Consider the following 15,377-nt stretch of genomic DNA (forward strand, 5'->3'; position numbering starts at 1 on the left):
CAATTATATTGCAGACTTTCATCTCGAAACAAGTTTCGGAGGCCAGACTTTGCACAACGAGGGAGCGGAAAGGGCAGGGTTAGTGGTAAGGCTGGGCAAGGGGCTGGTGGGCAGAGGTGGGGTGTAGAGGAGGAAGAGAGGGGTGGAGGTGAGTTGGGGGAGTTCTTAAGGAAACTGGGCCGTGTTCCAGAGTCAGTGCTGACAAGTTCCAACATCTGTTAATTGTCAATGGTACAGTGCAGAGGGCAGGCGGAGAAGTTTACATTACACGAGTTGCTTAGTCGTTGTATTTTGTGTAAACGATACGGCGTATTTCCATGAGCGAAGTCGCGTGGTCACCCGCATGAGTCACCTTTCGCAGAGCCTCACCAGAAATAAGAGAGAGCTTCTTTGGAAATGTTTGTTTTAAAGAGCTCCAGTGGACGACGCCACAACACCAACAACAACAACAACTGCCCTAAGCTGCCATTGTGGATTGGTGGTGTCGGCGCGTCAAGGAGGAGATCGTTTTCAATGTCACTCTGAAACCAGCTCTCTCGGCTGCTCGCTTTTGCTGCAATTGTGGTCTGGAACAAAATAAAAACATATTCGTTGCCTTTATGTCTCTGGCGAGCACGAAGCGTGGCCAACATGTGGAAGGTGTGCATCAGCGTGCGCACGCTCAGGTAAATCTCGCATCTCAGACTTTTTATTTATTTTTTTCTCCCCAGGGTGATTGTGATGATTATAAGTACGGTAATAAATACATACCGTGTATAGTTCATACAGTACGGTACTGTGAATTGCTCTGTTTTGCTAAATTATCACGATTTTTTAAGACTGCTGGGTAGGCTAGGCCATCTTCGACTTACGATATTTTTGACTTACGATGGGGTCGTCGTAACGCATCTCCGTCGTAAGTCGAGGACTGCCTGTAAATCGTGTGTTTTGCGAAATTACGAGAAGGCAACGAAACTATGAGTGGAAAGGGGGGGACGACAGTGTTTATTCCTTTGCTTCGTCGGCCCTTTATCATCTCACAACATGCAGCCGCAAATGTGTAACAATATACCTTGTACTAAAGTCTCAAAATAGTGCGTTTTTATATTTGCCTCCGTTGTGCCGCCAAACAAAGATGTTTATAGACACTACCACTCGATTGTATTGTCAGAGATTGTACGCGTTGTGGTGAAAATTCGTTTGTAAAAATGTTCCTCCACGCAGACTTCCGTGGCGCTCATAGTTAAAATGTCACACCCTCGATTTTTTTTTCCTCCAATTTCTGTCCTGGCAACGTGGGCTGCGTTTGTACTCGATAGCTATCTCGGGAGTCACACCACTGTTAACAACCGTGATCGACCCTGAGCCCTCGTGCGTCTCGCCCTCGATGCCTTTGTGATCTTGCCTTTTTAATTTAACACCTGTATTTTAAAATCTTGACTTAAAGCTGTCGTGACTGCAGGAATTCATGAAACTTTGGGTCTTTCGGTAAAGTGTAGATAGAACAATAAAACAATAATACAAAATGAAGTGAATAAAAAATAATAAATAATACAAATATCACGACGTTTCAATCACAACACAAGCAATCGTCATCAGGTGATATTTTTTATTATTTTTATTTATAATTTTTGTATTAATTTTATTTTTATTATTTTATTGTTCTATCTACGTGACTTTAACGAAAGACCACAAAGAACCTGTATTTTTGCCACTGGCTCATATTGCTACCTAATTTTGTGTTTTCTATATATAAGATTTAGCACGGAAGCTGAACACAGGTCCAAAGGCCCAAAACGGCAAGTAGCCACCAACAAGCAGCACTAATACTGGTAGGAACCTCCTGGTTACACCAGCCCACAGGGGATTATTGTGTCCGTCTGTCGTGCAGGGAAGGGCTGGGTGGGGAGGGGCTAGGTGGGGAGGGGCTGGGTGGGGAGAGTTTGGCTGGGTGGGGGTGGGAGGGGTGGGGCTGGGTGGGGAGGAACTGGTCACCCCGTGGTGCCCTTATAAAACTCAACGTTTAACCTACTCACGCCGGCTTGTGCCCGCCCTCACAGTCGGGCATATTTGCGGAATACACCACGCCGCCGTTGACCCTGGCCATTGACCGAGCAACCCAACGTTCCTACCAGCTCCCTCCGCAGGAATGTGTTATAGTCGTATTGACTTGAGCAAGTCTGGTTATAAGACCTTACGAATGTTTGAAACGGTAATTATTACAATCATAAGTATAAAGAAGGCTTGAGTAACTGTCTAGTGAGGGATGTGTCAGCATGTTTTAATGCCTTAACTTGTATCTACTGCACACACGTACGGTGTACTTCTGAAGCAACGTTGGGTACGAATTCCCTACACACACCTTTTATGAAAATACTATATTTTAATGCAGCATTATTCATACCATAACGAGTTAACACGTAGCAGGCTTTCGCAACCAATATCATCCATAATAGAGGTTTTTTTTTGGGGTGAGATCGCGTAAATATATAAATGTGTCGTTAAACCCGCCACCACCCAACACAGCCAACTGGTAAGGGTTGTCACGTTAACAGAACGTGCCAATTCGTCACTAGTACAGCACACCGGTGTGTTGGAGAGCCAAGCCACAACAAGTTAATGTTAGTGTAATGACCCTATAGGTATGGATCTTAGAGTATATGGTGCCCGTCCATAAATGACGTCACGCGATTTTAGACGATTTTTGACTCCATCCCCCATCGTCACACGGCGTCACAAAAAGTCAGACCCCCTCTCAAATATGACGTCACAAAGCTCTGCCCCCCCTCCCAAAAAAATATATAAAACATGCTTCAAATCGCTTTAAACTACTGTATTGTCATTGTAGTGCGTATTTAATGTGCCGCTGCACTCTGATGTTGTAGGAGAAAACATTTATTAAAACGTATATTTAATTAAGTAGAACGTGTTGTCTGTATTTATTTAAAGTTGCGCATTTTGATGCAACGTCACATTTCTCAAACCCGCCCCCCTCGTCACACATCGTCACAAATGTCTGACCCCCTCCCCCCCTTAGATGCGTGACGTCATTTATGGACGGCCCCATGTGTATCAATCGCTTAAAATCAATAATCTGATGTATCAGTATGATTGCATATATTTAATCACCGGCACGTGCAATACTTCTTGTTTATCCCTCCGTGTGCATTGTTTTTTTAATAGAATTAGACGACCCCTGCAGCTACTCGTGGTCAGGAAACACACTCGCCACAAAATCTTAAATCGTCATTGATTATTGAATCAAACTGACAATTCACTGACTCGTTGCAGTAGGGTAGCAGGGTAAATCATCACATCTCTACTCGTTGATTATTCATTGTTCAATTCCCATGCTCTCGAATGAAAACGATATATGTCAGCCTATACGCTGTGGTGATATCACCTGATTCACGTAAAAACACTTACGGGGAGAAGGTAAGTTGACCTTTGTGTTTCAAGGCACATGGTACAAGAGTCAGTCAATAGTTGACAGCACAGCAGTCAAGATTTTGTTATACTGGTAGGAACCTCCTGGTTACACCAGCCCACAGGGGATTATTGTGTCCGTCCATCGTGCAGGGAGGGGCTGGGTGGGGAGGGAGGGGCTGGGTGGGGAGGGGCTGGTCACCCCGTGGTGCCCTTATAAAACTCAACGTTTAACCTACTCACGCCGGCTTGTGCCCGCCCTCACAGTCGAGCATATTTGCGGAATACACCACGCCGCCGTTGACCCTGGCCATTGACCGAGCAAGCCAACGTTCCTACCAGCTCCCTCCGCAGGACAATGTGTTAACTACAACAATTGAACCTCATGTCGGGATCCCGGGGTCCCGAATAAACGGAAGTCAAAATGGTCATTAATTAATGTATTTTCGACGACTCCGTCCCACCGCGCAACTAAAACACCGCGACCCACCTGGCGCGGATCATTCTCTTGTGTCATGTCATGTCCAAGTTCAGCAGCGAGGACGAATAGAGTGAAACTGCTCTCTTGTCTTCATTATTATTTGTGACCTACCAAATTTTGCAGCCAGAATCAATCGATGACAATCTTATCGCCTGCAGATATTTAATAGATGAGATATGTCGCATCGTTCATTCCTCGTGTTTGATAAGACTTCTCTTGTCCGTATGCATCTGTGCAGATAGTTTTTTTTGCGGTTAAGGCATAGTCCCCACATACCGCTCGTATCAATGCGGATAAGAGGAGCGGCGACCCACTACTCTGGAGAGTAACATTGGTATAAACGCTTAGTACAATATGAACAGCGCATTGAAACCTCTTACTATTTTACGCACCGTTTACGAAGTGTGTTCACAAATCCACACTGAGAAACACGATGATCGACAGAGGGGTGTAAATTATTTTTTCGATAGTGTATTTAAATATAGGTACTGCAGATAAGTAGTTTAACAGGACAACACTTGCCACCATCCTTTAAACCCATTGGTGAAAAAGAGCAAAGTTTTTGTTTACATTATAATATAATGTTTATGCACGAGCCAGGGCCTTATGGGACCTCGGATCTCGCCATAAAGTTCATATGGAAAAGCGTGTGCAGCATCATGGACTTTATCCGATGTTCTTTACAGCATCAATCTGGTACATGTAACGAATCCAATAACTTAACAATCAAGCAAACTGAACAGTTCATGTGATTTTCTGCCAACCTACACGCTTTGCCTTAAAGTAAGCTATTCCTCATTGTGTTCACAAATCAGAGGTTGGCGGCACAGCCTGCCCATCTAGCCGGACACAGTTAAAATAAAACTGTCTCGTTCCACGCGGTGATGCGTCCTGCCAAGTTGCCACAACCCATTTCTCTTCAAAGAATCCGCCACTCACTGCATCCACCACTGACACCGCAGGAAACTCACTCTGCATTAGGAAATTGGATTTCAGTCGCTGGCTCCTGGTCTATTAAGAGTATGATAAAGTGAATTGAATGCATTTTAGAAATGTAAATGTTAATCTTAAACCCGTTGTCACCATTCCAATTGGTCCATTTACATTTGCTGTGAGAATAGGGCGTCCTGTTACATTTGCACGCTCGTGATGGTGTTGGCGAGTTTGCTCAAGGTCTCTCATTAAGAGTGTGGAGTCTGTGATCCTGGGTCAGTGGCATTGATCACTCTTGGTGCTGCATCCCTTAGTGGCCAATTGCTCTCGAGCGTGTGTCTATTTATGTACATAAAAAAAAATCAGCTGCCGTAAGCGTAGCTTTACAATCCTCGCATGGTCAGACACGTTTGTCAGCTTTGCGGAGTAAATGAAGGATTTTTTTTTATTTTGCTGCGTACCCTCTTGGAGTTAGATGGTTCCATGACCTTTACGAATGTCTGCATGCGTTTCTTTACATATATGTGTGGCCTTATGGGATATTTTTGTATTCAAAACAACTCAGATACATGTTAAGCTGGTAATGAGATGTTCGTGGGATTATTGTGGAGATGAATGACAGTGCCATGTGCAGCCACTGTGAAAATATTCAGAAAACCACAAGCAATGCATGATACATTCTAAAGGCATTCCAAGTCTTAGCTGTTACATGTCAAAAGGCTCAGCCAGTAAATATTATACGGAACTGGTTTATGCATATATATAAATGTTGCAGAGAGGCCAGTTTGGTTGCATGCAATATTAACCACTGCACCACATTTATTCTGAATTAATGTGCCCATGAAACTAGAACAAGAGAGCAGATGTTGTGGTATTTAATGGTGTCAGTATATTAACATATATGAGCTGAGATATATTCCTGAACCACACCAAAATTTGAAGCTGCAGACACATTTGCTAATATTTGTATAATAATTGGTTCTTTACCCTTCTATCTGGCAACAAAACTGACACCTTTTTGCAAGGAGTCATGTTTGCATAGACCGCAATACCTGCAGTCATAAATACAAACAAAAGACATAACTCTGATAATGTGCACTGTCCTTGAAGTTGATTGGTCCACACCCGAGACAGCTTTCCTTCGAGCCTAGTCTCATATGGGTTGGACCAGATGACGCCAAAAGGCGCACAACTCAAGGACAATGCACCATCAGAGTATGAGAGCTCGGGGCAAGCATCTACACTATGCATAGTGAAGGAAAGCTGTCTCGGGTGTGGACCAATCAACTTCAAGGACAGTGCACATTATCAGAGTTATGTCTTTTGTTTGTATTTATGACTGCAGGTATTGCGGTCTATGCAAACATGACTCCTTGCAAAAAGGTGTCAGTTTTGTTGCCAGATAGAAGGGTAAAGAACCAATTATCATATTTTTACTGGCAAATGAGGTCCCCATAGTGTAGAATATTTGTATACTTTCAAGCCCAACTTAATGCCATGCACAAAGTACACCCTGCCACATTAAAATACAGCCAATAGTTTTAGATACAGCCAGAATTGCAGTATAGCCAGTAACATTGTGCTGTAGCCAATATGGATTTATATTCATGGAACAGTCTGCCCGCTCAGCTTCACAACTGCCATTAGCTGTATTAACATCTAGATGATGGACCTTAATGCAAATCTTTGCAGTAGACTTAATCTAGAAACCCAAGCGAGAATAATTGCCTCTAAATGTTGCCATTAGGCATGTAATGATTAATCGATTCCGCCAGATTTAATCTTGTCTTACTCTCATGATAAGTGAATTGAATCACGCGTATACATGTTACTTATTTAAGAATTATGTAAACTTTGTGCCAATACAGTATATATATAGGCTAATGGAATGAACAGGAAAAAAATACAAGTCTGTACAAGACAGACAGTGCAAGCAAGGCATTACAAATTATACTTTTACACATTATTGCATCTAATAGTGACTGCTAATTGTAATAATTCTTAGACTAATTTATGGAGTGGGGCGGAGGGGGTTAAATCGTGAGATGCAAGTAGACAATATGGAGCATTGCATCTCCAAAGAGAAGTCATGAATGGGTTTCTCGACTTAATTTTAAGTTTGGTTTGCAAGCAACAAACGCCCTCTCTACAGCTGGGTGCATGGGATAAGGATAAAATAGATCAGGTGTAGGGATCGCACCTCCGATTAGCACGGTTGGCTACATACTGTAAGAAAAAAGTTCAACATCAATACATCTGCAGAAAAAAAACTGTTCAGTGATATCTCCTTCAGAGCTCGGCAGTGGTGGCCCTGTGGAATTCTTGACCCACGCCGTATCTACAGTATGAGCATATCCTGCAGTTTCTCAGCAAATGACAAAACTGTTTGAAGATTTTCTTATAAAAGTGATGAGAGGACACAGCTCAGTGGATCCAGATCATTGTACGGTATTTGTTCATGCGCCTAAAATGATGCTTGTGAGCCCATGATATGAGTCCCAGGGCTTAAGAGGAAGCCAGCCCATTGTGTTTTTGGAGCTTTCAGGAGTAGCATTCATAACTTTACGTAATTGTTTGGGACTGATGTCATAGAAAAACCAACACGATTTTACAATGGAAAATAGTATATTTTAAAAGGTTCATGATACAATTTCCTGAAATATGTTGCTTGTTATTAATACATAGTTTTAGAGGTGGATTAGTAGCTGAGGAGTTGGAGAAATGGGATGGCACCGCTGGGATCTTAATTTAAAATCCAGACAGCCGGCACCGATTAAAAACGGGTTCTCAAATTTAGTAAGATGATGGTTTCACCCCAGTCGCCAATTACTACGCAAGAAATCCACTCATATTAAAGGAAAATGTTCATTTCATTTGGAAAGAATTCCAGTTCTGATAATAAAAAAATAAAGATTTGTTTAAAAATGTAAAAAATATCTCTGCAGCAGAGTGCATGGGCCATTGTAGCACCCCCCCACCCCCCACCATGTGAAGGAACGTCAGAAATACTTCTTTGATATCTCCTTCTGTGGGTCATTCTTGAACACGGGATGATGCACTCATTATTATGCTTGTTTACCCTTGAAAGCCTGAGACAGGATGGTCCTACCAGATGTTTGCAGTACATTCCAATTGATAAATTTGTGGTGTCATTTTGCAAATTGGGTCCATGACGAATGAAGTCGCGTAATTTTTCACGTCCACTGTGAAAGAGACCGAGTATATTTTTATGCTTATTTACAATCAGGGCGGCCACTGGATTTAAACCGTAAACATCTACAACAAGCGGTGAATGCTGCACCGCTAGGCCGTGTCACCGCCCTTTTGACACGGAAAAGAAATGCCCATGTCTCTTTGCATGAAGCAAGAGCCACGGAATAATGCTTAAAGTAGCAATGCTAAGTATCAATTTAGCTGAATGTGCCTGTCCTGTCAAAACATATATGCCGGCAAGACAAGGAAAAACAATGTAAAGTAGCATTTGCTCATTATTTCTCACCTGCCAAAAAGGTATTTTCCCCATTGCTGCCCATCAGTGAGTGGCATGTGAAGCAGGTCAGGAATTCATCCAAGGCATGATCAATCAGCTTTTCCCTGGTTTTCCAGAGACAGCGTTCCACCGACTTTAGTCACCTGATACGCCTGTCTGGACGGCATGCTGCCAGCATTCTCACCCACGTGGCATTTCTAAACCAATTAACCGTGTTAAAATCGAAAGCAGAAATTATGGCCCCGATGTCTTTTTTGCTTGACGGCAGGAAAATAAAAGTACAAAAACACGAATAGTGCCGTGGCGTATACCGGACTTGCAATCAAGAGTTTTGCAGTTTGATTTGATCTCCCGGCACGGTTATATCAATTCATAAATAAACATCACATTAGCATAGAAAGCTGTAATATTCGACCGTATATATGTCATCTGAATATTTATAGTTATGGGACTGCACATTATGTTGAACTTCTTCCGCACCGTATGTATCCAATCGTGTTCATCGGAGGTGTGAACCAATACACCCTTCCGTAACCCATCGGAGAGATCCGACTCGACTGGCTCTCATTGCATCTCTCTGTTCGCCCTGGGAGTGGCTTGTCTTTCTCTCTTGTTAGCAAACCACTTGCCAAACGTAGTAAGGGTGGGTGGAAGGGAAGTGGAGGAGGATTAGTGGGGGGACGAGGTTGGCCGGGGGGGGGGGGTTAATTGTAAGGAGGCAATATATTTTCTAGCATCTCCCGAGTTTTGTTTATCTTTTATCTATGAGTTTCTGTGTCCATGGGGTTTGGACTGGAAATGTCAGGGTAGAGTTGGGGTTAAGTTTTGTTAGGAGTGAAGGGATTGTCTAAGGCAGGGGTGGGGAACCTTTTTTCTGCCAAGGGCCATTTGGATATGTATAACATCATTCGCGGGCCATACAAAATTATCAACTTAAAAACTAGCCCGTTATATTTCGTCAAACATTTAAATAACTCACCCCTAATGTGATGGCTGGAACTGCTTCTCTTTGGTGAGGATTGTGAGATGTTAGCTGGCATTGATGATGTTGCTACTCGCAACTGCTTTTCCAGGTTTGCTCCTAAATTTATTGAATTTCGAGTCCCGCCTGCGGTTGCCTTGGCAGGGCCAGACCAAATGATTTCACGGGCCTTATACGGCCCACACGTTCCCCACCCCTGGTCTAAGGAAAGGACGCCGGATCTTCTGGGACTCGCGTGTTCGTCCCTCTCAACGTATACCCGAGGTGTCCCAGGGAGGCCAATTGGTAAAGAGTTCTGTACCAATGCATTGTAGATGGGAGGTCCGCGCTCCTTCCACGTGACCACAACGGTTTTCCTTGCTGTGATGTTAAACATTTTGAGGAGGGTGTTATTCCCTGCGGCTTTATTTCCACCAGAGACGTCTCGATCGTTGGTAAGAGGCGGAGGAGAAGGGTGTTATTTACCAGATTGAAGTGAGATGGTGATTGTGGAAAGGAAGCACCGGAGGTTTGGATTGACTCCGGGGAAGGGGGGAGAGCGTGTTTTTGTTTGCCGTATAACTTTTAGTAACCATGATTTTACCAGGTGATTTTTTTCTACCGTTATGAAACGTTATTCGTACTTTATTTAGCTTCATCCCTCCCCGTCTGACTTTGCCAATGATTCGGATAACTGTAAATATGCACGCACGATATTATTTATTGTTATTCAATCTCTTTTCCTTACGTATATGTCTCGCATGAAAAAAAAGAATTGCATTTATCTTCCACGGAACTTGGAGCCAATGATACAAAAATGGCGTCTGTCTGCGTTCGCGAGAGGAAATCTGTTTCCTTGCTGGAAGGTGCTATTTCATTAGCTTCTGGGCTGACGTTTGAAGCCTGGAATCCATCATTGTCAGCTCACCAGTTGTTTGGAATCCAAAACGCATTTGCATATAGTTTGCCGTGCTTGGTCACATGATTGCAAGCTTCCTTGGGAATACTCCATTTCAAAATAATGAACAGTTTTTTTGTTGATTGGGTTTCAGGATAGCTCTGTGACTGTGTGCGTGGCTTAAAGACAATGGGGCTTGATTCACGTGCTGGCAAATGTTCCTTTTCGTCCAATTTATGGTGAATTCGTGCCAATGTCTCCATTACCGGCAGTGGGGCGAATTGCCAAAGGCGACGGGGATGTGAATCTGGCCCGCGGTGTGTTAACAAACCTTGTCCGCTGCCAATGGACAAAACCCACTCCGCTTAAAGCAGCCTTCGTTTGTGAACTCCACATCGTGCACGTGCAGATTTTTTAAACATTCACTGTTTAATGAGAGCCCCCCCCCCCTTCATGCAATGCACGATGTTTAACATCGATTGTATCGTGCCCCCCACCCATCCACCGCTCCCTGAGGTTTTGGTAGCCGCCCCCTCCCCCCCCCCCCTTGGAACGGGGTCACGCTAACTGGGTTGTAATCATGCATGAAAGTATGTGCAGTTAAGCTCTGACAGATGCTAAATAACGTCTTCGTATATGGTAAGACTGCAGGTTCGTTAAAGCCCTATATCCCCAATAGTTCACGTATATTTTTTTATTGGCTAAAAGAAAATCTCGCTACGTCCTTACTTATGCTGCTTGCGGAGATGTTTTCTTTCTGTTTCCATGGTGCAAATAATGCGAGGAATTTAATAGGAGGATATTGTAAACAACATAGGCCCTTGGGATACATGTAATCAGGGCGAGGAGAAGATTGAGATGGGTGGGGCGTGGGTGCAGGATGGAGAAGGGCCGGTTACCGAGATGGGCGTTGGCGTGGCACCCAGAGGTTGATAACCAAGTGGTGGATGTGCAGCCAGATGATGGCATACTCTAGGAGCGGAACTCAGAAGTCAAGTGTCAACTTTGCCACAGCTACAGTATCGACTGTTACTGTTCCCATGAACTTATTGATTCCTATAGTCACGTTGAGGACTTGGTCTACCAGACTGTTTCATCGCAACCGCACTGTGGTCAAGCACCACACCGCAAATTGCTGTCACTTATTTTGCTGCAAGATTTCCCTTACTTCTCCACTTTGGAATTTCCTCGCATTGTGTGTTATAACCGTACTCAATTCTCGAAGCGTTATCGATTACCTGTTGCACCTTCACTCGTTCTGTTTGCTGCTGGCCGCTTGAAGTTGTGGGTCTCATGGCCTGTGCTCAGCAATGGAGACTTTATTCAAATAAATCTAGCGGAAATATGGAAGTTGATGGCGTGGTTTGGTGGCATCAGTGGTATTACTTGTGATGCTTTTTGACGTTGACCTTTGATAATGCGTTCGCCACCTATATTTTTTTTCGCAAGTGTTCTTTCCAGTTTTCTGAAATGTCAAGAGTTGCCGCTCGCTCTTTGCCCGTCCGCTTCGCTTCCCTCCGTGCGGCTTGGTAAGCCTCCTAAGAGTGGAGGATGTTGCCACGTGTATCAATACCACAATTTCAGAAAGGGCGTTATGTTGCGGTATGGAGACCACGCTCCGTTGCGCTGGAACCATATCTCACGGCGCACGTGATCCAGCATCCATCAGAATGGAATGAATTATAATCTCCCCTCCTCAAGCCAGATTTGAGCCTCGGATTCCCAGGACCCATGGGCTGATGCACTGTTTTAGCCAACGCGGCTACCCTGCTGCGTGCCGCACGAGTAAGTTCAGGCTCCTGCTCGTGAACAGAAGAGGCAGAGTAGGTGTGAATAGCCGACTTGATGAGGCACCTCGGTAAAGCAATCCTTCCCGATAAATGAAACGATCATGTGTTCGGCTATGTTTTGCTTTTTTTCCTTCCTTTTCCCCGCCGATAAGATTCGGCACATTACTCACCAAGGTAAGATGCATTTGAAGTTTTTGGGCCAAAAACAGATATGATCTCGAAATATAAAAACACAGCATTCTAATCTGACCATCTCCACCCACATCAATGGCACAATCTGCTCAAAATGTGAGCACCTGTTTTGGAAGCAAAAGAAATGGCTCATCTCCCACTGGACCTGGGTGGCCTTGTGTTACTGGGTGTCATTGCACATTGGTGAGAAAGCCACCGGGAACAGCAGCCCATTCTCTTTAATTTCAGCCCATAACCTTGACAGGGATGTCCCCTGCCACTCCACCATACCCGGACCTCGGTCCCTTTGGAAATCATCGGCTCACCTATTGGCAAGGAGCTGTTGTGCTTGATGGAAAGCTCAAGGATTTACGCACCATTCCATCTAGCCCTTACCCCCCCCCCAACTTCTTACTCACCCCGCCACCCACCAAACCACACTGCACCTTCATACCTCACCCTGCCGCGTGTCGCCTTCCATAATCCCCGAAAGGGATAAGGCCACCGTGCGATGAACGCGTTTGTGGTTGAACACCCACTGTGCAAATTGCGGACACAAGATATAATGCAGGAAATTGGTTATTACTCGAATTATATTATTACATCTTTACATGACAATTACTGGAATACCATCCTGCTTTAACAAGGAGCGTAGGAAGGGTTTTAGTGTTTTTTGGGGATTCTGTGTTCCCAGGATACTGCTGGCAAACTTTCATAAATTTAAAACGTTATTAAATTTATACCCATGCACAATATTTGGGTATTTCGAGCACTTTGAGTAAAATAGCCACTTGGAAAAGTGATCATTGTGGGGTCGTTTGACTATACTTCATCATGCTGGTCAGTGTAGGTTGGTGAAAGGTGGGGGGTAGTGGTGGGGGTGATTCTGGAATGGTTCAGGTATCAGCACTGATGTTAGCTGTGGCTGGGAATCTTAAGTCTGATTGATGGGTCCATAGGTACGGCACGCGAACCACTGTTCCATCAGTCCACCCCAGTGGGTAAAAAGTGATAATCGTAAAGATGCCGTTTTTCCAGTCGTTAGCGTATACAAATTGTAACTGCGGGTTTCCTAAGATAAGGCAATCGCAGGTCTCACGGTGTACGGGCATCTACACCATTAGAGGCGCTCATTCAACCACAGTCACCAAGCAGCAGACAGCCCACAGGAACTCGCAATGGAGACAGCAAAAATGCATGAATTGAGATGACTAATCTCTCAACCAGCCTGTCAGGTGCCGCGGTGGCCTGTGCACACCCATAGCACGAGAACAAAAAGGGGAAGCGCGGTGTATTTAAGGCAGGGCACCTTCAGAGTCGCAGGTGAAAACTCGCATCTGCAGTGTCCGAGACCATTATCCAAATGTGTTCAGTTTTGTTAATGGCTGGCCCTTTCCGAATTATCATTCAATAACAGAGAGCTTTGAAGATACAGTGGTAAGTTTTTTTTTATATTTATATTATGTGTGCCTATGACAAAACCACGTGGAAAGTGACTAATTCTCGTTAGAACTTTGCAGGGTTGAGCTTCGGTAAGTGCTTGCATGGGTGGCCACTGTGCGCTACGTGGTGTGCAGCAGAGAGTAGTGCAGCAAGCTACATTGTTGGACTGAACATCTAATCTCCCCACTTCTCTGCTGCCCGACTTCACTGACCTGTGCTGACCAGCATGGTCAAATAATCCTCACGATCTGCATCGAATGCCTGGCAGTAGATTGACAGTTGACATTTTGGTGATTTTTTGTTTCATATGGAATTAATTTGAGTTATAGTTATGCATTTATCTATTATGGATTTCTTTCTTAGTTGGAAATTAAATCTTGATAATTAAATTTTAAGTTTAATAACAATTTTTTTTAAATGCCAGCATATACTCATGGCTGTAAGAGGAGTTAAGCCTGACAAATGGAAAATACAAGTCATTTTCACGAAACCAAATGTTTTAAAGTTTAGCCTGCTCTCAAAATGTTTGGAAAATAGTACGTCAAGCGTTGTATTATTGTTGGACTGGCTACTGTGTGGGATTTGGGATTTCTCAGTAAGTCTTAAATTTCGGCACAAATCCTACAAATGGAATTGGGCTAAAAGTGGCACTATAAATTGAACCAAACACCGCCCCTCCACCCTACCGTGTAACTGGTTATTTTCATCCCCCACAGTTTTACACGCTCATTTTAAATGTATCGATTTTATTTAAAGAATTACACTGGCATGGAAAATGCCATTAACCTAGAGGTTAAGGCATGAATCATGATGTAGTGATCAATGACGCTCCGTTCCAGCTATTTTTTGACACAGTGGTTAGCGTGCCGTACATATAACCTGGAAACATAGTTAATGTTCTCTCGACGGTTTACGTGCAAACAAGCAAATAAGTAAACTCGCCAACTCGCTGTCAAAAAAAATCTGCAAGCTGAAAGATCTGCTGCATGACTCAGCTATTTTGAGAAAATGTCAATAAACAGAGATGTTTTTTAAGTCCTGCATAGCTTCTTTTTGTCTGAGAGGGTTCCAGATTTTTTTGGTACAATAAATATTATCACTGGCGCAAAAATGATCGCTCAAATTGCAGAACAGTTTTAAAGTGGTGTTTTCAAAGTCTACCGTTGTAAATCTACATAAGTGGATGTATCAGTGGACGCAGCTATTCCACTTGTACCAACACATAGCTAAGAATTAGGGTTTCTTGCCCAGCACGAGCAAAATTGTTTAATGTCAACAACACATTAAAATTCCAGGTGGAATTCTCACTTGAAAATTGTTAAACAGCCAGTTTACTATCAGCAATGTAAAATTATGTGGCTCTGTAAACACGGTAAATTATAGCCCTTTTTATTAACTTCAATTTTAATGGAAGGGCTGATATTCACCAATTATGCACCATGATTGGGCTGCCTTTGCATTCATGGTTATAAAAAAAAACATGTTAAACAAATGCCTCTGCTAAAGAAAAGCTCCATCAATCTGCCCAAAAGAGCTCTATAGTTGAATTCATTCCCATCTTCATACGCGATGCCTTGTCTATGTTGTGCAGCTGCACGAAGGTGGGAAGTGCAGCAAATTTAAATATCGCATTACATCAGCGCTATGGCGAGCTCCACTGCAGCACTAGGGCGTTACCCTGGATAGCACAGGCATCAAGGGAGAAGCCAATAGCAGCTTCTTAACCATTAACTGCACGCAAACACACAACTGCTGCCTGTGTGAAAAATGCCCAAACGCCCTAGAAGCCAGACACTCGCCCATTT

The 15,377-nt window shown here is 43.7% G+C and overlaps 1 protein-coding gene across 6 annotated transcripts in view; it reads left to right on the forward strand.

The window, feature by feature from the left end:
• Positions 1-15,377, forward strand: part of LOC133342651 (IQ motif and SEC7 domain-containing protein 1-like) — a 290,148-nt gene that overhangs the window by 212,535 nt on the left and 62,236 nt on the right. Inside the window, exon 1 of one of the 6 annotated variants that reach the window (XM_061551943.1) lies at positions 616-665. The exons of the other annotated variants lie outside the window; for them this stretch is intronic. Coding sequence (XP_061407927.1) covers positions 631-665 — 35 coding nt within the window. The 5' untranslated portion in view covers positions 616-630. Of the gene's footprint in view, positions 1-615; positions 666-15,377 lie in introns of those variants that run through there. 6 annotated transcript variants of the gene reach the window in all.

This window comes from Lethenteron reissneri, chromosome 15 (genome assembly GCF_015708825.2).
Source record: "Lethenteron reissneri isolate LAM-NWPU_2019-01 chromosome 15, ASM1570882v1, whole genome shotgun sequence".
Taxonomy (NCBI): domain Eukaryota; kingdom Metazoa; phylum Chordata; class Hyperoartia; order Petromyzontiformes; family Petromyzontidae; genus Lethenteron; species Lethenteron reissneri.